Source organism: Ursus americanus, chromosome 28, assembly GCF_024610735.1.
Source record: "Ursus americanus isolate L20-20 chromosome 28, mUrsAme1.1.p, whole genome shotgun sequence".
Taxonomy (NCBI): Eukaryota; Metazoa; Chordata; class Mammalia; order Carnivora; family Ursidae; genus Ursus; species Ursus americanus.
Window position 1 is genome coordinate 489559 of NC_142154.1, and position 19458 is coordinate 509016.

Genomic DNA, 19458 nt, shown 5'->3' on the forward strand with positions numbered 1-19458 from the left:
CGCCCAGGGCACTTCGGACACTGGGGCCAGGCCCTAGCCCTTCTGGGACTCAGCAGCACAGAGCCCAGAGTCACACAGCCCCTCCCTTCCTTTGTCCCCCTCCCACGACCCTGTCAGGGCAGGAGGCACGGTGCAGGGCAATGTGGATGCGTGCGTGGACGGCGCTCTCCCCGGAGCTGGTGGTGGGGCTTCCCCCTGGGGCCGCTCACTGGGCACTGCAGCCTCCACTCTGACACCAGCCTGGCTCCCCTGGTCCCTCTCCAGCACCGATGCACCCTGAACTCCAATCCCCTCCGCATCCAGAACCACTTCCTCCACACGTGCTCTGGGGTTAGCCAGGCCCTCCCAAGATCCCCGTGTCCCTGACCTCCTGAGAAGGGGGGGGGGCGCTGTGGTTAGGGCCACTTCCCAGCAGGGCCCAGGGAAGACGCAGACATGTGACCCCCCCAAGGAGGAATGCCTACACTGACCACAAAGCACAGGATGGAAGAGAGCCCCGAAGGGAGGGATCAGGGATTGGTTGGCTGTGATGCCCGAAAAATTCCAGAGGCTGGAAAGAGGAGTCTCCACTGACCCCAGGAGCTGCAGGAAAAAGGCCCACGGGTCTTACAGCGGGGCCTCACCTGGCTGCCCATCACCTTGGAGTACAGGTGGGAAACGGCAGCCCAGAGAGGGCACAGACGTGTCTGAGGACACACAGCACATCCGGTGGTGAGGTCTCTCCTCCGGACTCCCCGTAGGACTGCAGGGTTCCTCCTGTGTCAGGACAGCCACTCGGCCGGCTCGTCCCCCTGGGGTCTCAGAGGCGCAGAGGCTGCGCATGGCCAGGCCTCTCACCCCATCCCTCTTGAGGGAAACTGGCCCAGGATGAGTCAGTGGCTCTGTGTCCCTGGGGCTTGCCCAGAGGCTGGCCATGTGGGAGCAAGCTGACTGCCCAAATTTCCCCTTTTGGGTAAACAGCAGCCACTTCCTCCTGGGTTGGCCACTTCCTTCTGGTCACTGGGCTACAAGAGGCTAGAGGGGGCAGACCCTGCGGCCCCAAGCAGGCCTGTCCTAGACACAGGGGGTGGGGGGCGGTTACACAGGCCGCTGACCACAGGACCCGGACGTTCAGCTAGGAGACCTGGGGACCTGCAAAGTATCCATGAGCGATGTTAGATGGGCCACGAGGGAGGACCCAGGAGCCGAGAGTCCCGCGTAGGAGGGCCTTGAGCGGGGGATCCGGCTGGAAGGGAAGGGAACTGAAGCTGCATTTTTCAGCATTTTACATAAACGACTAAACTTGTCCAAATGGAGGGTGGGGGAGGGGCAGCAGGAGACGAGATAAAGCTCCATCCTGTAGCCCCTTCAGGGCCTGGCCCTCGGGACCCGGGCGTGACACAATGCAGGGTTTGTTCCTGGAAAACCAGGGTCCTGGAGTGGCCCGGAGGGAGTGGGCAGGGCTGGTGGCCTGGGAGAGGTCTGCGGGTCGGGAGGGGGTGGGGGTCAGTCCTGAAGGCTTGGGCCACTTCCACTGGGCTGGGCCCTGGGGGCAGGGACTCTGCTGAGAGGCGGTGGCCACTCTGTCCGGCGCACTGGGGTCTCAGGGCCTGTGGCTGAGCAGCCACCTCAGGGGGCCACGTTCTGGGCCTGGCCAGGGCAGTCTGTTCCTGATTCCGCAGGCCCAGCCCCGGGCTCTGCCAGCTCTCAAGGGGCCTGCGAAACGTCTGTAGCCTAAGACAGATACACTTGGGCTCCAAAGCCCGAGAAAAAGCAAGATCTACATTAATAAGCATTTAATTAGATGATTAAATCAATGTCATAGTAATCATTAAAATGTCACTCCTTTTAGGGGTGCCCGGCTGGCTCAGTCAGTAGAGCGTGCGACTCTTGACCTTGGAGTTGTGAGTTCGAGCCCCACGTGGGGCATACAGGGCACTTAAAAATAAATAAATAAACTTTAAAAAGAAATGTCACTCCCTTTGAAAACAATGCGTAGGCTGGATTTCTTTCACTCAGCCAGGGTGCCCACACAGACACGATGGCTGCCAAGAAATCGTCCGCCGACCATAAATTAAGATGAATTCCTCACAGTCAGATAATATCAGGATCATAATTATGGAAATGCCCTCACACTTTTTTAGAGCAATGTTTACCACAGAATATGGGGGATTTTAACATGCTGGATGTGATGTGGGGTGTGGCCCGGCCCCAGGAAGACTGGGGCAGAGGCGGCCTCCTGCTCCGCCCGGGGTGGCCGGGGACTGAGCCAGCTCCGGGGCAGGAGGGTCAGGCTGGGGCCTAGCTTGTCCGCTGAGAAGCACAGATGCCAGCCGTGGAGGGACAGTAGCGGTCCCTCGTCCAGTCCCGTCTGCACAGGTTGGGGGCTCAGCCCTGGGCCGTCCTGACACTTAGCAGAAATTGGTCTCTGCGAGGTGGACCCAGGCTCAGTTCTGTCCTCTGGGGCCACAGGCCACGGCCACCCCTACTTTCGCACAACTGGCTGACACAGCTGAGGACAGAGGGCTGTCCCCCGCTCCTCCCTGGCCTCCTGGGCACCTCTCGAGCGAAGCTGCAGCTACACGGATCCAGCGCTCCCAGCTGTTCCCCTTTCCACAGGATTTCCCGGTCACATCCCACTCTGGCCGCCTCACCCCGCAAGCCCATTAGTCACTGGCCCTCTGACCCACAGGGCGAGGACGGAATCGAACTCGGTTCCCTCTCTCCCCAGGGCGGCCCATCCCACTCCTGCAGGGTGCTCTCGGGCCTCCCCTGTGGGGGGCTGGTCCACTGCTCGATCCCCCGTCTCAGAAGCTGCCGGCTGAGAAGGACATCTGTGTTAACTATACAGGAATGGTAAGAGCACTGGAATGGACAGAGTGCCGAGCACTTTCACATGCACTGCTCCTGTAAGCCCCACAAGAACCATGGTACCCATTGTATGATCCCCATTCTACAGATGAAGAGGCTGAGGCTCAGAGAGGTCAAATAACCCGCCCGAGGTCACAGCTCTGGTGAGGGCAGAGCTCGGAGGCAAGCCCACCTCTACACGGTATGTTTGGTGCTTCAAGAGCACCCAGGGCATGAAGGGGGGGGCACCCTCCCTGCAGCCACCGAAGGACTGCTGATGGCCCCGGGGAGGGGTGTCCGTGGGGCAGTGGAGGCAGGACCTGTGTGTGGCTGGCTGGGCAAGCGGGAGCTCACTCTTCCTGCGTGTCTGATGTTGGCAGACTCGTCTGGTGCCCCGTCCCTCTCGGAGAGCTAAGCTTTCCAGCTTTTATCGTGCCCTCTCACATGTCTGTATAAGAACACGCAGAAGGAAGAACGGGGGATATCTGCTTTGATTTGGCCCTTGCAGAAACAAAGCTAGAACCTTCTTTCCGTGGAGGTGTGGTCGACAGGTGGTGTCACATCGGTTCCAGGTGTCCGGCGGAGCGGTCGGCAGGTTCCGTTCCCCGGCCTGCACCTGCTCGGCGGACCTCTACACCGCTCACCTGAAGGCCCCGACCTCCCGCTGCCCACCTGCCCTCGGCTAAGGTCCACTTTCTCCTTGGCATTGAAGGGCCTGCTTCTCTTGTGTTGGTGTGTCTTTCTTCCAGAGTCCACGCACGCGAAATCGTGCGGGCTCCGTCTTTCGCCGGCCTATTTCGCTCAGCGCCCCGGCCTTGGGCCCACGTGGTCGCGGCTGGCTCGGTCCCGTCCTTCCTGGCGCTTCCTCTTTCGGGCGACGGCCAGTTTCGCGCCGTCGTGGCCGCTGCCGGGCCGCCCGCCGTCCGCGGCGGGTCTCCCGCGTCCCTCCTGGAAGGGCAGCCAGCACAGGTGCCGCGCGCCTCGCGTGGCAGGTGTGCCGAGCGCCAGCTCCCGGCCGGTTCGGGCCCGGGCGGCGGGACTCCAAGTCCCAGGCTGCCTTGCGCGCCCGCGGGCCGTGCGCAGCGGCGGGGCGGGGCGGGGCGGGGCGGAGCGCGCGTGGGCGGCTCGGGGGCGCGCGGGCGGGCGGGGGCGCGCAGGGCCGGGGCGGCGGCGGCGGCGGCGGCGGCGATGCCGGGGCCCGGGGCGCGGGCCGAGGAGGAGGAGCGGGAGCCGGCGCGGCTGTGCGGCTACCTGCAGAAGCTGTCGGGCAAGGGCCCGCTGCGCGGCTACCGCAGCCGCTGGTTCGTGTTCGACGCGCGCCGCTGCTACCTCTACTACTTCAAGAGCCCGCAGGACGCGCTGCCCCTCGGCCACCTGGACATCGCGGACGCCTGCTTCAGCTACCAGGGCCCCGACGAGGCGGCCGAGCCCGGCGCCGAGCCGCCCGCGCACTTCCAGGTGCACAGCGCGGGCTCCGTCACGGTGCTCAAGGTGGGAGCGCGGAGCCCGCACCTGGCGCCCCTCTCCCGACTCGGGCGGCGCACCCGGGCTTGTCCCCCCTCCCCCCGCCCCAGGGGCTGCGGGCTGCGCGGTGCCCGCACCCCTCCTCCGCCGCTCACCTGGGCTCCCCCACGCGCGACGTGGACGCCGCGCGCCGCGGTCCGGGCCGTTCGCGCCTGCAGGCTTCTGGACCTGCCTGGGTTACGACCCCTCGTGCTTCCGCCGCCGCTTCTGTAACGGGGGCTGACCGTTACCCCTGGTGGGGGGTGGGCTTCGGGATTCTCTGAAGGGTCGGAGGGGGCAGGGCCCTCACCGGTAGTTCCCTGCGGTCCGCGCGCAGTGGGGCAGGGGCGCTCAGCGAAGGTCGCACCGCCCGTAAGTGGCAGAGCCTGTTCGGCTCCTTACTTTGCCGGGAGACGTGGGAGGGGGTTGCTTCAGCCAGCCTGCCTTGCCCGTGCGAGGCTTCCTTCATCCTGTCGCAGAGAAACCCCGCGTGGGAGATCCGGCGGAGAGTCCTGGTCCTGGTGCCCGCCCCTGGCCTTGGGGTCCCCTCCTCTCCCGGGCCGCTCTCCTGGCCTGGCTGCTCTGAGCCCCCACCCTCAGTCCTCGGGCTGGGCTTTCTCCAGAGCAGCAGGGCTGGGCCGGGCTGGCCTGTTGGAGCGCTCTCCCAGGCCAAGTGCCGAGCGGAGGGGGCTGTGCCTGCTTCCCTGGGCCCCATGAGCCCAGGACTGTTCCCGGACCTCGGACCTCCAGAGTACGCAGCAGCTGGGGTTGCTGCCCGAGGTCATTCTTAGAGCTGTGTCAACTCAGTGGCTGCCATTCAGGCGGACTGTGATTCCTGGGTTCTTTCCGGCCCTCCATGCCGTCTCTGAGTGGGTGCAGACAGCCTGCTTCTGCCCTGGAAGCCAAGCAGGGTTGCAGCAAACTCCGGCTGACTTGGAAACCGTTTGTATAAATTTGGGAATGACTCCAGGGAGCGCACGGGGACTTCTGCCAGAGGAAGGCTTGTCCTCACTGCATGCGGGCAAGCCTGTGTCAGATGAATTTCCTCTGGAATTGTTTGTTGAAAAAGAAAATGGAGCATCCTGTTTCAGATTTTCTCAGCTGACTTTGGAGCTCTCTGTCCATTTTCTCATTGAGGGAAATGTGAGTAATGGAGGTACGTCCCTACACGGGGCTTGGGGGGTCACAGAAGACGGTGGCCGTAGAGCCGAGGGGTCCTGAACTCGCCTGGGCCTGCTGCGCACGGGTGTTGGGCAGCTTACACCCCGTGTGTCCCAGCCCCCTCCGGTCTAGTGGGACGCTCACCTTCCTCGTTACGGGGTTGTGAGCATTCCGGAAATGCTGTGGGAATGGCTGGCACGGCTTAGGCCCCGTGTGGCAGCCGTACGAAGTGATGAGTAGCATCTGTGGCCGAGGACGTGGCACATTCGTGTAACGGAATGTTTATACAGCAGTGAGCACGAAGAGAGGACGCCTGATGCCGTCCACACGACAGACTCGCCTAAAACGGGGCAAGAAGACCGTACTGAGTGATTGCATACGGACGGCACCGTTGACGGAAAGGTTGAGAAGGTCCCGCAGCTGTCTGTGCCGTGTGGTGAGTGGGGAGCCGCGTGGGGTGATGAGCCCTGGATTCAGGACACACTCGCGGCTCAGGAAGATGGGGCAGGCGTCCCGTGTGTTGGCAAGTGTCTGTTTCTAGGACCGGGTGCCCCAGGGCGCTTTAGAGCTTTCCGTCCATCTTCTTGTACGTTCAGAATATTTTTAAAGAAGGAAATCTGTTTTCGTGTGGATTCCTGACTGAGGAACATGGAAAGTTGTGTAGTCACAGAGTAGGACGGAATGCCCGAGGCTGACGGTCTGCTTTCCAGAAACAGTGGGAATGGAAAAGAGGCAGGGCTTTCCAAAGGAAGGGAGCTGTCGAGACGCCGGGTTCCCGAGTAGGGATGTGTTTTAGTGTAGGGGATTCCTGTTGAGCTGCGGGAGTAAAACTTCCGTGGTGGTGAAGGTGGGAATCAGTCATTTATCTTCCTTGTCACCTGTCAGGTCCTGTAAGCGTTAACACTTGGCTCGAGGGCTCCTCGGCAAGGGGTGGGGGAGCCCCTGATTTGCGGGGGGAGCTTAGGCTAGTAAGGACTCAGCCCTGCTCAGCCCTGCTCAGGTTGCATAGCATTTTACAGATACCATTTCCCTTGACAGATGAGTTAGAAAGGAAAGAGAAATCAGCAGTTTGCTTCTTGCGTTATCATGTGTTTCTTGTTTTAAAGCGTCTTTCATTCCTCTCTGGCAAAGCTGTGGTTTCGTTGGGCTTTTTCAAAATGTTTTACTGCTTGAGTCTTAATGAAAGCTGATATTGGAATTTCTTGCTAAGCTTCTCTGTTGCTGAGCTCAGGGATCTGGTCCAGCGCCTTGTTTTACAGATGAGGGAGCAGAGGCCAGAGAGAGGCTGGGATTTGCCTGAGATCGGGAAGCTGGACTGAGACCCTCCCTGAAGGTCAAGGCTCCGGGAATAGTGAGTGTCCGAGATGCAGAGTAGCTCATTGTGTTATCTGTTCTGACAGGTCTACCTTTTTAACACAGGACGTCAGTGGTTTGGGATGAGATGAGGTATAGTGCTTTTCCCTTTACTGCATTTGATCTCTGTGCTTTTCCCGTAGTAAAAAAGCAGCAGGAGCATTTTATACTTGGAAGCAGCCACGGTGGTCAGGCAGACGCCAGGGCTCCCGGGCGGGTGAGGAGAATGTGCTGGAGGCTGCGCGCTGGGCCTTCCTGGGGTGCGAGGGGCAGGAGCCAGTTCTGGAGCGAGCTGGCGCTTAGGGAGGCTCGCGTGTGACTGACGAGGGTAAAGCATGGGCGGGACCAGGCTCCTCTGCGAGCCCACTGCAGCCCCTGGAGCGAGGGGCATCGTCAGACCGTCAGCAGGTGAATTCCCCACCCTCCACCCCTTTCTCAGGGCCGTTTGGTGCTCAAATGGACGTGGGTCAGTTTCTGAGCCCCACGTAACTACCCAGTCATGCACCCTTGTTCTTAACCCACTTTTGTGGGAAGGATGCACGTTCTCTCTGGTGTTGAAACTGCTCCCAGCTTGATGACAAACGTTTGTTAGCTTGGGTAATCATCGTGTGTCCCACACAGAAGAGAGGCGGGGAGCTCTGCCTTCCTGGCGCGATGGTCCCGCTAAGCTGTCCTGCCCGAGGCCATCCACTCAGGGGTCTCAAAGTATTATTTAAATCTTCTGTCCAGACTTTGCTTTTCATGGGTTTGTCGGGGCATCACAGCGAGGACACTCCTGAAAGGCAGGTGCGGTGTCCCACGTGCGGTGTCCCAGCAGCTTGCCCAGTCCTGCTGCCTGGCCCAGCGCTCCTTACGGTGTGGTCTGCACCCCAGTCCTGGAGTCTGCATCCTGACCTCCACATGGTGCCTGCACAGAGGAAGTGCCAGGTGGGCCTGTTTGGAATGAGAGCACAGATGGTGGCCGCCCAGGTGGTCCCCTGGTTTGGGGAGGGCTTTGGCCCCCTAGGAGGGTGAGCCAGGTCCTGCAGTGTGTCCGATGACCCTCTCCCCTTGTGCCGTGCCGTGAGCGCCCGCGGAATACAACAGGCATCAGCTATGCAGGGAGGGTGCGGCCCACCCAGAGCACCGTCGGTCCTGATTTTCCGTCTCTGGTGTTTCACGCCCCTGGCTGGACGCCGCGGACACCGGTGTAGCCATGGGTGAGTGTTTTAAGTAAAGGGCCGTGTGGTAAATGTTTTATGTCTTGCCACCACACCGTTTCTGACTCCTGCTCTGTCATAGCACAGAAACAGCCATAAAATGAGCATAGCAATGTTTCTGTAGTTTTTATTTACAGACTCAAATTTGAATTTCATGTGATTTTCACATGTCACGAAATACTGTTCTTTCATTTTTTTTCAAGTATTTAAAAGTGTAAAAAGCATTGCTGGCCTGCAGGTGCATATGCAGGCAGGGGGCTGGATACGGCCCCGGACTGCGGTTCACAGACTCACATGTTTTGGGGGGGCCTGGGGCCCTTCTCACTCACTCACCCACCCTGTGTTAGTTACTGGGGTACGGGCTGAACGACGTGAGCTGGTTCCTGCCTGGCGGGGCTTTCTGTAGCGTGGGGAGACAGACGTTGGTCACAGCAATGGGCGCCGTGCCGCGTGGGAGGAACAAGGTATGAGCATGTGTGACGGGGAACCTGGTCTGCTTCGCAGGGGAGGGCTGGGAGAGACTTGCTGAGATGTGAAGGTTGGGTGGTGTTGACCGCAGGGGGGAGGGGGAGGGGCGTGGTGGGAGCAGAGTTGCGTAGGCGGGAGTGCTGGTCGTGTGTGGGGCTCAAAGGGCTCTGGGGGGACAGCCAGAGAGAAGGGGGCACAGCCTTTGGAGGGGGAGGCCTTTGGGGCTACAGCAGAGTTTTAAGTGGGGGTCGAGAGGTTTCTTTCCCCCTCTTCCAAACCGGTGGGTGGTTGTGCCCAGCACCCCCTCTGACCATGTTGGAGGACCGTGCGGTCTGCGTGTGAAGGCTGACGGACGTGTGCGACGGCCTGGCGGAAAGCTTTCAAAGGAAACAAACGGGACGGGGAAGATATCGTGGCCCCTTATGTCTTAGGCGCCCCGGTTTCGGGGGGAGTGGGGTCTGGAGGCTGCTCAGGGGGCTTGTGCGGCTGGGGCCCGGCCCCGCCGGGTGGACTGCCCGTCCCGCAGCGTTCCTCGTGACCACCTTCACCAAGGGCTCGCCTCTTCCACCCGCTTTGCTCAGATGCCCGTTGCCAACTTCCTTCCCTGTGGAGGCAACTGTTTCTTGAGAAATGGGGAGGGGCTGCATGCGTTCGGGGTTGAGGTGTAAACACCAACGGCCACCCCACGGAGGCCCTCAGGGCTGTACAGCTGTCCTTGGTAGGTGCCTTTACCCATGAGCCATTGGGGTGCAGTCTTCCTGTGTGGTCGGAACGCAATTCAGACCGTAAGCTTCCCGCCAAGGACAGAAAAGACTCTGTTATTGTAGAAATGACTCTCTGATTGGGGGAGGGGGTTTGATAGGAATGGTCATTTCTCCTGGAGATTTCTGTAATTGGGTCTAATGACACTGGAGTGGGTGTCGGCCTGCCTCCCTTCAGGTCCGGGCCTCCGCAGGGCTTGGTTGCTGTCCCGAAGTGAGTGTAATACGGAGTCGTGAATTAGGGAGCCACAGGGCTCCTGACCAGCGGCCTGCTGCACACCCACCTACAGAACTCAGGGACCGGGACACTGTGGGCGGTGGACACAGAGGTGCCTCCCGGAGAGCCTGCAGATCCCACTGTTGCCCCCAGACAGCGGCTCCCCAGGCCGCTCAGGAAACTCCGAGCACACAGGTTGCCCCCTGAAGTGGGTCCAGTCCTGTCCGGGTATCTGAGCACCTGATGTTGTGTCCTGCTAGGGCACACGCAGCCCGAGGACAGAGATGGTCTGCGGCTCAGCACCGCATCCCGGCACTAGGGGAAGGTCAGGCAGGTCGCCAACGCTCAGGCATAGTGGCCGACCGACCCGATATTCCTGCCCAGAGACGTTCGCAGTGCCTGTTCATTCATTAGCATCTGCTGCGTTACGCTCTTTCTGCAGAGATGGCAGGAATTTTCCCCTTCACTTAAGAAACTACAGTAGGAAGACTTTAAAAATCCGTCAGCACCTGATGGCTTTGGAGAAACTCCGCAGGGAAATCGTGTTGGTCTGTCGCAGTCGGTGCGGGGCGTGAGTATCCGAGGCCTGCGCGTCTGGACTCTGGGGCAGGTGTGGCGTCGTTCCACGGTGATGAAGAGGAGGGAGGCCTGTATGGGAAGGACGGATTGGGATGTGGCCCAGGGCCAGAAGGCTGTGGTCTGTGTGATAATTTCTGTGGGCATTGCAGAGTCGGAGAGGCCCGTGTGGTGATTGTCAGAAGTGCTCCCTGGAGAAGGTGGGCTGGGGAGCGCTTAGGTTTGGATGGAACTATAGCTGCTCCAAGATTTAGAGCCTCGTGCGACAGAGGACGTGTCCCCGGTCAGACGGGACTCCATGTCTTCGTTTGCTGACCTTTCTCAGGTTGAGTGTGGGGGGGAACTGGGGCTTGGTGGGGAGGGGTCCGGAGCTGCATCCTTGGGACCAGCCTTCGGGCCGTTCCGCAGCCAGCCTCCAGGAAGGAGCGCGGTCCTCGTGCCCTCTGCCCCTTGGGCGAGAACTTGTCTGAGTGTCGGATGGCAGGGCTGGCGGTGGACGGGGTGAGCAGGCCCTGCCATCGGAGATGTCGATCTTGGATTAGAGGGATGATTTCGTTTCCCCTCCAGCTCTGCGATGTCCAGGGAAGACGGCGGGCGGACAAGCCAGCCTGACTGTCCCGGTGCGATGCGGGTGTGAGCCCTTCGCCTGGCAGGTTCTGTGGCGCGAGGCCCTGGCGGGCACCTGGCGGGAATCAGCTGTTGCCTCTGGCCTCGGGGAGCTTGCCCCGCCTGTTCCCGGGTGTGACTAGGGCATTGTCATTAAGCGGCTCGGTGACTTGGAGGAAGTCCTTACATGCTTTTGCTCCAGGGGTCACTATCCCTGAGTCGGAACTGCGGGGGCGGTGACCCGGGGCGCCAGCAGGAGGGAACAGCCCTCCGCGGGGTGGTGGCGGCGCTGGCACTGGAGCCTTCCCCGGACACGCGGGCTGTGTGCCCTGTTAACCCAGCAGCTCGGTGACGTTTGCTTCGTGTTTCCGCTCTAGGCCGGAGGGGGCAGTTGGGCTCACGCGGGGTCAGTGGTGGACAGGCACCTAAAGTGGACATTTGCCCGTTTCATGCTGCAGTGTGGCTTCAAGACAGCGAGTCACATGGGGGCGTGAGCGGTGTAGACGGTGCGCTTCCAGGAGGGGTTGGCTTAGGGGGAAGCGCGTGTCCTGTCGGGAGCCTTCTCGGGCGACGTACGCTGAGAGGACAGGCCCCCCACAGCTGCCCGTGAGCCGTGCCCGCTAGCCCGGCTTCAGGGTTCGCACCGCGCCCCCACACATCCTGTCCCACAGGCGACGTGCTGACAGAGCACTCTCGCGTCTGCTGTTTGAAGGAAGCACGTTGTTCAGAACCCTGGTTCTCGAGCTGCAGGAGAGAAGCCGTAGAGAACACACACGGTGGGTTCGCCCCGGGGACCCTGATGCGGTTGGTAGGCCAGGGTGCACCCCGGGAACCCGCATGCTTATCCTCCGCCGACCCTCCCGCCGCAGCTCTGCCCTCCTGGACTGCGGGTGGCAGCTCCCTCCGCGGCAAAGTATGGAGTGGCCCCGTTTGGTGGTGGTTTTCTGTGTGGAGTGGAAATAGGCCACGTGGGCGGGGACCAGTGAGGCACGAGCCCCTTATCCTTGGGTTAACGCTCTGTGGTTTCTGTCTGTGTATCTGCTTTGCATTCTGAGTTTCTACCAGCAGTGGTTTGGGGCCTGTCACCCTCTCCCCAGTTCCCCGAGGGCCTGAGGGCCGCCTGGTCCCTGGCCTGCACCACGGGCTGGCGCTCCTCCAGGGGTGTTCGCCGGGCATCCCGGGCTATTTCCGGGACAGCGTTTGTGATTCCGCTGCTGCATAGCTGGCAGGGACTTTGAGAGCCCCCAGATTCCACCCAGCGAAGGGTGAATAACACAGTGACGTCGGGGAGCCACCCGACCCTTTCCTGGGACACCAGCTCGGCCCGAAGAACTGTTAGGGACCAATGCGCCTCCCAGACTCCCCGCAAACTCTCTTAAAGGGCAGGCAGATCTCTGCTGCCGTGCCCCCCTGTCCCCCAGGTCCCTGGCGGGTGGAGCCTGGGACCCCGGTTCCTAACTCTTCACAGGAAGTCATTGCTGTGTCCTGCGTCTTAGTAGATGGCGTCACGCGGGGCCGGGCCGTGTGGCACGGTGTGTGGAAACCGTCACACCGGGGGTGGTGCGGGGCGTCCACGGCTGCGGCTGCGGCTTCCGCAGCTTTTAATTCCCCTGAGCTCGAAGAGCCCTGGCTCTCCCCGATTGTGCAACAGCGGAGCTGATAGGGAGCCACAGGAATGCAGCCCCGTGGTCAGTCGGGGACCACGTGCCCCTCTTCTGTTGCCGGGCTTCCCACTTCCTGCTGAGGGAGCGGAGCCGGAGTGGCTGAGTCGGTCACCTGGCCAGCCCCCTTTCCTGCAGACGGGCACTAGCTTCACCTTGTTCTGTGCCTGGGTCCCCTCCTCCCCGTCCTTGCCTTTCCTTGCTAGTCTCTGTGATGTCCGTTAATGCTGGGAAGGTGTCAGGACAGATGAGTTTGCGTCGGCATATTTGCTTTTTAAAAGAGGGTGCTTGAGTGGATAAAGGGGAGCCCCCTGCCGACTTCCGCCTCCCGAGTGGGTGGCAGGTGGGGGACTTCCCCTGGGGTCTGGGTTCTTGCCCAGCCTTTGAAAAGGATTGACATTACAATTGTGTAACTATTTTGATAGATCATATGAAAATGCTGATTTTAAGATAGTTTGGAAAGATAAGAGGTAAGAGTGCGTGGCACCCGCCATTGGAATGGAGGGCCACGCGGATGCTCCCTGCTCTCTGGGGCCTGGAGGTCCTGCCTGGGTTCCCTTCCCGGCGTCTGCTGCCGGCTCAGACACAAGACTTCACGTCTGCTTCGTTGGTACGGGGCCAGATCTCTTGAGATTCTTTCCAGGCTCGTGATTTTGAAACATTCAAAAGAAAATTTGGAACCTGAAGTTATTTATCAGATTTGGGCTGTGGTCTGTTTTTCATCTGAGTTTTGTATCGTCAGGCTGCTTACGATACTCTTGTGCTTTTATTGTTTAGATGCCTCTTGGGAATCCAGGTAGCCTTCTTCAGGTTTAAGAAACAAAATTCCTTCCCCGTGAGCAGCCACCGTGCCCCCTTAAACAAGGGGCTGAGTGAGGTGGGCACACGGAGCCTACCCCCGGGCGTACCCTCCCTTCCGTGGCTCTGCCATGAACGATGGTCATGCTGTTCTTTGTAGATGTGGGGGGACCCGGCCCTCCGGGGACGAGCCCAGAGTCTGCGCCCCACGTGGACGGCTGAACTGCTGTGTCCACACACACGACTGGTTCTGGGGGGCGGTGTTTGGACTGGGCGTTGAGCAGTGGGTAGGAGTTCGAGGGTGGTTGCTAGCACGGTAGCAGCAGGGGCTGTGCAAGCTGAGCCGGCTTCAGGGTGTGTGTGTGCGTGCGCGTGCGTGCAGGGCCACTGTCCGGTGGAGGGGGCGCGGCGTGGGCCCCGTTAGCATGCAGGTCACACGGCCCGCTGACACCGTCAGGGAGTCTGGAAGCAGGTGGTACACGTGACTTCCCTGGGTCTGGAGGGGGACACTCCAGGAGACGCCACGGAGCGCGAGTGGAGAGACCACCGGGGTGGGCACCTTGCAGGGCTGGCGACTCCGTGGGGCTGGAGCGCGGCTTCTCTCTTCTGCACGCGGTGCTGCCCCCTGCAGTCTGTCCGTGAGAAATGTCTTCAGCGTGGAATCCTGGGGCCCCTGTGGACCCACGGCGGAGCTCTGTCTGACCTGATGCCGTGGAGCTGACCCAGCTGGGTGTCCAGAGGGCCGCGGGCGCTGGCGGGCAGGCCAGCTGTCCTTGCCGGGAACCCAGCACACTCACAGAGGCTCCCATTCAGCCTCTCGGCCCTCGAGGAAAACCATCAGGAGCTTGAGTCCTGCTGGGATGCTGGCAAGATGGGCGTCGTCTTGGGCGTGCGCTCCTTCCTCCTCCTCCGTGGGACAGCAAGGAACACAGACCGGGGTCCAAATTGTCATGGAGCCAGCTACCGGCCGTGAGGCCTTGGGTGCTGGTGGAGACGCGGTCGCTGCCGATGCCTGGAGAGTGGGTGCGGCTGGCGTGGCGCCCTGAATGCGCCGATCGAACCCTCAGAGCCGTGGCAGCAGGTGCAGTGCCGATGTCACTCATGTCCCTCCAGGGGGGCATCAGAGCCCCGCCGCTCACGGCACGCAGGGTGTGAGCCCGGACATCAGGCTCCCAGCCCCGGTGTGTAGCACAAGGGATACGTGGATAATGCTATTGGGGTGGCTGTGCGTGTCCGGTGACTGCGTGTGCCCCGCGTTCAGTCTGACGTCCGGCACCTGGCGATGGCTTCCATGATGGTGTCCGATGGTGTCCGATGGTGTTGCAAGTGTGTGGACACACGTCACGGTCTGGGTCGTGCCCAGCTGTGTGAAGGAGATCGGGATGGGTGTTGGGGACAGAAGAATGTTTGGAAGGACTCATGGCGGAGTGGACCCCTCTGCAGAGCCCACCGCCTCCTTCGTGTTGTTCAGAATTCTTGAAGGTGAAACTTCAGATGAGTTTTGTAGTATCCTTGCTGTGCCTCGATGAGGTCCTTTAGAGCTCGTCACGGTGGCTGGATGTTAGGAAAGTGTCCGTAAAGTACGAGGGTTTCTTAGGCCAGGCATTTTGTATTTCGGTCGTAAAGGAACATGTTTCTTTTTTTTTTTTTTTAAGATTTTATTTATTTATTTGACAGAGATAGAGACAGCCAGCGAGAGAGGGAACACAAGCAGGGGGAGTGGGAGAGGAAGAAGCAGGCTCACAGCGGAGGAGCCTGATGTGGGGCTCGATCCCGCAACGCCGGGATCACGCCCTGAGCCGAAGGCAGACGCTTAACCGCTGTGCCACCCAGGCGCCCCTAGGAACATGTTTCTAGCTGTTTATTGCTGTTGTAAAGGAAACCGTTTGCTCACTGGGTGTGGCTGAAGCAAGAATCGACCGGGTCACACCTAGGTCTGTGTCCCCAGCGTGGACGGCGGCGCTTGGCCTGAGTTAGGTGCTTGGTAAATATGTGCCGAGCGAATGAACAAACATTTTTGTGTACGTGGCATTTCCCCTTTTCCTTCTTTTGGATTACTTTAATGGATGCCCGGGAACGACGTTAGGTCAAAGGGGCCAAGCTTTGTGCTGAAGTTCGGTGTCTGGAGGGTCTTTCCTGCAGGGCTGGAGACCCCCAGGGCAGAGTTTGGCCCAGGGGGTCGTGAGTTGGGAAAGTGGGTAGGAGACGGCGCCCGACTCCGTGAGGCTGCCAGGTCACTGCGCCAGCCCCTCCCCCGGGTGCACACCCACCTGCCAGGACTGGGCCTTGAACGAACTCACTTGCGACCAGATGACCTTATTAAGAGAGCCAGGCTTGGGGGGAGTGTCCAGGGGAAGGGACAGGAGGCTGGGGCCCTTCTGCCCAGGTGTGGGCTTCTGGGTTTGGGGCCGGTGGAGGTCTGGGGACCGGGTCTGTGGGAGTAGCTGGGGCATCGTGTGGGTCCTCACAGCCACTGAGGACGGAAGTCCACGTCAGGCTGGGTGTGGGTGGCCTGGTTTTCATTCTCTGACCTGGCCTGACACCTAAATGCAGTAGGTGTCTCAGATCAGGACCGCGCCCACCCAGTCCGCGTCTGTCCCCTGGCCGCCCAGTCCGCGTCTGTCCCCTGGCCCCCAAGACGCTCATGCGGCTGAATAGGGACAACCAGAACAGCGTTCCAAGACGTTCCGTGTGGTTCGTGTTTGGACTGGGATTAGCAGCCTTGGGGCAGTAGGAGCAGCCGGACATGAGGACAGAGTCGATATCTGAGTGCGTCAGGCATCTTGGACCACCTTGAGAGCAGCAGGTCTGACCTCTGCGTTCAGGGAACTCAGGCTGATGAGGGACACGCGAGGAGTGCTTCTACCTCCACGGGAAGCTTACCTGGGTACGCGGTGTTGTGAGCCTCCCGTTCAGAGGATAGACAGAACATGCAGGCTCAGGTCAGGGAAACCTCCTGGAGGTAACATTTACATTGGGCTTTGAAGGATGTATAGGAGTTGGGGAGACCGGTGTTCTGGGACACTTAGGATATGGTCCTCATGAGTCTTCAGACGGCAGATGCTGGCACCTGGCCTCTTGCTGGACACTTGTCTCCCACGGGCACCTACTGTGTGCTGAGCTGAGCCTCGGCTCTGCCCCTTCCAGCATGATTGGAATGCCCACCTGGCTCTCCAGAATTTGGGATTAGAGCACTGTATATTGAGGGTAGGGGTAGACCCGGTCTCCCAGTCCTGCTCTCCATCCCTCTGGCTGGCGGGTGCTGAGCAGATATGCAGGGTGGTGATAGGCTTCAGCACGGACTGGCTCATTTGTCCCCAGCTGGGCTGGGGCTCATGGAGGGCGCTCCTCGTGATGGCTCGTGGAGGTGTTCCACGATGTCAGATTGCTTGAGGGTCCTACTTGCCCCATTGGAGAAGGGAGACAGGTACTGAAATCATGAGCCATCAGCCAGACTAGCCGGACCTGTTGTTGGTCCCTAAAGAGTGATGGCATCTCCATGGTTAAAGGACGGAGCCGTCCTCTTGAGTCCTCAGTCCTGTGGGAGGGGAGAAGTGAGGCCGCCCCATGTCCCAGGAACCCGATGCCCTTGGCCTCCGTTTCAATCCCCAAGGCCACTTTCCAGCCCCTGGCCTTCCCACCAGCCTTGGCCCCCAAATGGACTGCGCTTGGCATCAGTCTAGAGCAGCACGTTTGAGACGCTCAGGGTATGAGCCACGACAGACGTGCTGTAAGTGTTCGCGTGTAGGTGAGATAATCCGGCGTGTCCAGACTATTCTGTTGTGTGGCACGAGCCACATTTCCCGTGCTCAGTGGCCACGTGTGTCCAGTGGCTGCTGTGCTGGGCAGATCTGAGCAAACTTTCCATGTTGAACCTGGACTGAACCCGGGGTGACCGAGAGCCTCGTTAGTGATTATGATCTAATCAGATCGGGGTGAGGTCGGCTCTCAGCTCCACCCTCCCTCCGTGCAGAGATGCCAAGGGGACACACGGACGCTCGCTGGACTTCCGCTGATGGGCTGCGTGGCGCGGTGGGTGCCGCCCACCCTCACAGCCCCTGCGCCTGTCTAGGGATCTCAGCACCTGACAGCCGTGCCTTTGCAACTTTTCCGCCTCCTATCGGACAGCGTGAGCCCCGGGGCCTTTCACTAGCTCCTCAGGGTTGAGGTTCAGATGCTTTCAGCGCTTTCCAGATTTTTAAAAAGGGAAGGAACCCCAGTTAATCATTGCCTCCAGGCAGTTTTCCCTGCCGTATGGACCAGATTTCTGTAACATGAATAATAGGTCAGACATTGAAAGCATGTGACTTTAATGTTTGTTTTTGCCCGGAGAATTTAGTGAGAGAGGGTCACGAGGTCGCTAACTGTTCCCTGCCCAGATTTCCCCTTTAAACCGAGGATTCTTGTTCAAGCAGCTCTGTCGTGGTGTCCGCGGTGCAGGGGCAGTGGGAGAGCTTCGCAACAGGGCCCGCTGCCCGGTGCCCTTACGGGCACTCGGTGTCATCAATTTTAAAAGTTTTGGTCATCGGGTGCGGCCTCTGGTTTCCAGCCTGCAGTGTCCGCCGACGCCCTCCCACAGGCTAACGGGTGGAAATACAGTTATTTGACGTGGCATGGCCGGGACTCCACCCCGGCCTGTGCAAGGTGTGAGCTCTGGAGACGGGCTTTATGCTCGTGCCGCGTGCAAGGGCAGCGAGAACACCCAGCGTCCTGAAGCCGTCTGCGGACGGTGTTCTCTCGTGCGAGGATTCCAGGTCCCACACGCGGGAGGGTTTCTCACCGGGCTGAATACCCGCTGTCCATGCTGTTTGCTCCAGTGGCTTGTGTGAGCACCAGCCGCCTGTCCGGACCGTGATTTCTTTGACCTGTGCTTCCTATCACCGCCGTCCGTGGGGCAAGGAGCGTCCGCCTGTCCTGCCGTGTGGCCGCCGTAACGCTCTCTCCCCTTCCCTCTTTGCAGGCTCCTAATCGTCAGCTCATGACCTACTGGCTGCAGGAACTGCAGCAGAAGCGGTGGGAGTACTGCAGTGGCCTGGACATGGTGAAGTGGGACAGCAGGGCCTCCCCGACCCCCGGGGATTTCTCTAAGGGTCTCGTAGCCAGAGATAACTCAGGTAAGTCACAGGTGGGGGCAGCCACGTCCGTTCCTCGTACACAGCCATTTGCCACGGCAGGTCGGCCGGATGGACGTTCAGAGCCAAAGTAGCCATGATCCCTTTCCAGTGGTGGCGTGCCATACGTTCCGGGTGCTTCCATGTACAGAATTGTATTCAAGCCTGATGACGATCTTCGGGGTCGGCTGGGGCCATGCCCGGCGCCCCGCACGGATGAGAGGCTGGGGTCCGCCGGCGGTGACCCCGTGCTGCCTGCATGTGCGCCCCGCCCCGATGCATCCACAGAGTTTGTACAGGCTTTGTTCTCAAAGCCTGTGCTCCCGGCATCTCCCCGAGAGAGACTTTAACGAATTCCATTTTATTCTGGATTTGTGGCATTTCCACAACTCTTGGTGAATCCCAAACAGTCTCAGTGTAGAGATAATGTGGCTTTTTATTTGCATACCGAAACGGTGAAGAGCCACGCTGTCCTTGTGACTGATGCGTTGAGCAGCGCTGGCTTGCTGACCTTCCGAGCGAGGGCGGAGGGGTGGGGCTGGCCCTGGGGCTCCTGCCTTCCTCCGGGGAGAGGGCAGGTGGCGGAGGCCTGAAGCGGGGCATGAGAGGTGCACACACCAGGGTCCAGCCAGTGAGGGCTGGTTCTCTCGCCTACAAAGGGGTGAGGTCTGCACTTCCTGATGCCCGCAGGACCCTCTGCTCCGCGGAGCAGGGGCTCCATCGTGTTCCCTGCGAGCTGTGGCCGCCCTGTTCCAGAAACAGAGGCCCGCGGAGCCCCTCCCTTGCAGGCCCCTGCTGCCCTGCCTACCCTGTGCTCCTCAGGTTCTGTGGCCTGACCCTGTGGCCAGTGACATGGTACTGAATGCATGTCACACTGTCCACATGTGCTCCCGTGAGGTCCTCACCTTGTTCTCAGGGATGTCCACACCTGGACGACACCGAGAGCCAAGAGGGTGCCTCTGTGTTCTGTGCACACTTCCCTGGGGTTTTTGAAAGCCGTTCTGCTAGGGTTTCTGACCAGAAGCAGCTCTGAGACTCAGTCTCGTCGTTGTCTAAGCACATTCGTGAGGCCGCCAGTGCCTTGGGGGGCGGGGGGCACACCGTCTCTTCTCTTCCTTTATTCTTTTTTTTTTTAAAGATTTTATTTATTTATTCGACAGAGATAGAGACAGCCAGCGAGAGAGGGAACACAAGCAGGGGGAGTGGGAGAGGAAG

The 19458-nt window shown here is 60.3% G+C and overlaps 1 protein-coding gene across 4 annotated transcripts in view; it reads left to right on the plus strand.

Moving 5' to 3' along the window:
- Positions 1-3993: 3993 nt before the first annotated feature.
- The window catches only part of TBC1D2B (TBC1 domain family member 2B), a 59353-nt gene continuing 43888 nt past the window's right edge, over positions 3994-19458 (plus strand). The window contains exons 1-2 of one of the 4 annotated variants that reach the window (XM_045804457.2): positions 3994-4320; positions 18093-18246. In XM_045804457.2, coding sequence (XP_045660413.2) covers positions 4018-4320; positions 18093-18246 — 457 coding nt within the window. In that variant the 5' untranslated portion in view covers positions 3994-4017. Of the gene's footprint in view, positions 4321-4633; positions 5930-6451; positions 6845-6876; positions 8046-18092; positions 18247-19458 lie in introns of those variants that run through there. The other 3 variants (XM_045804459.2, XM_087856572.1, XM_045804460.2) reach the window with 3 other exon arrangements.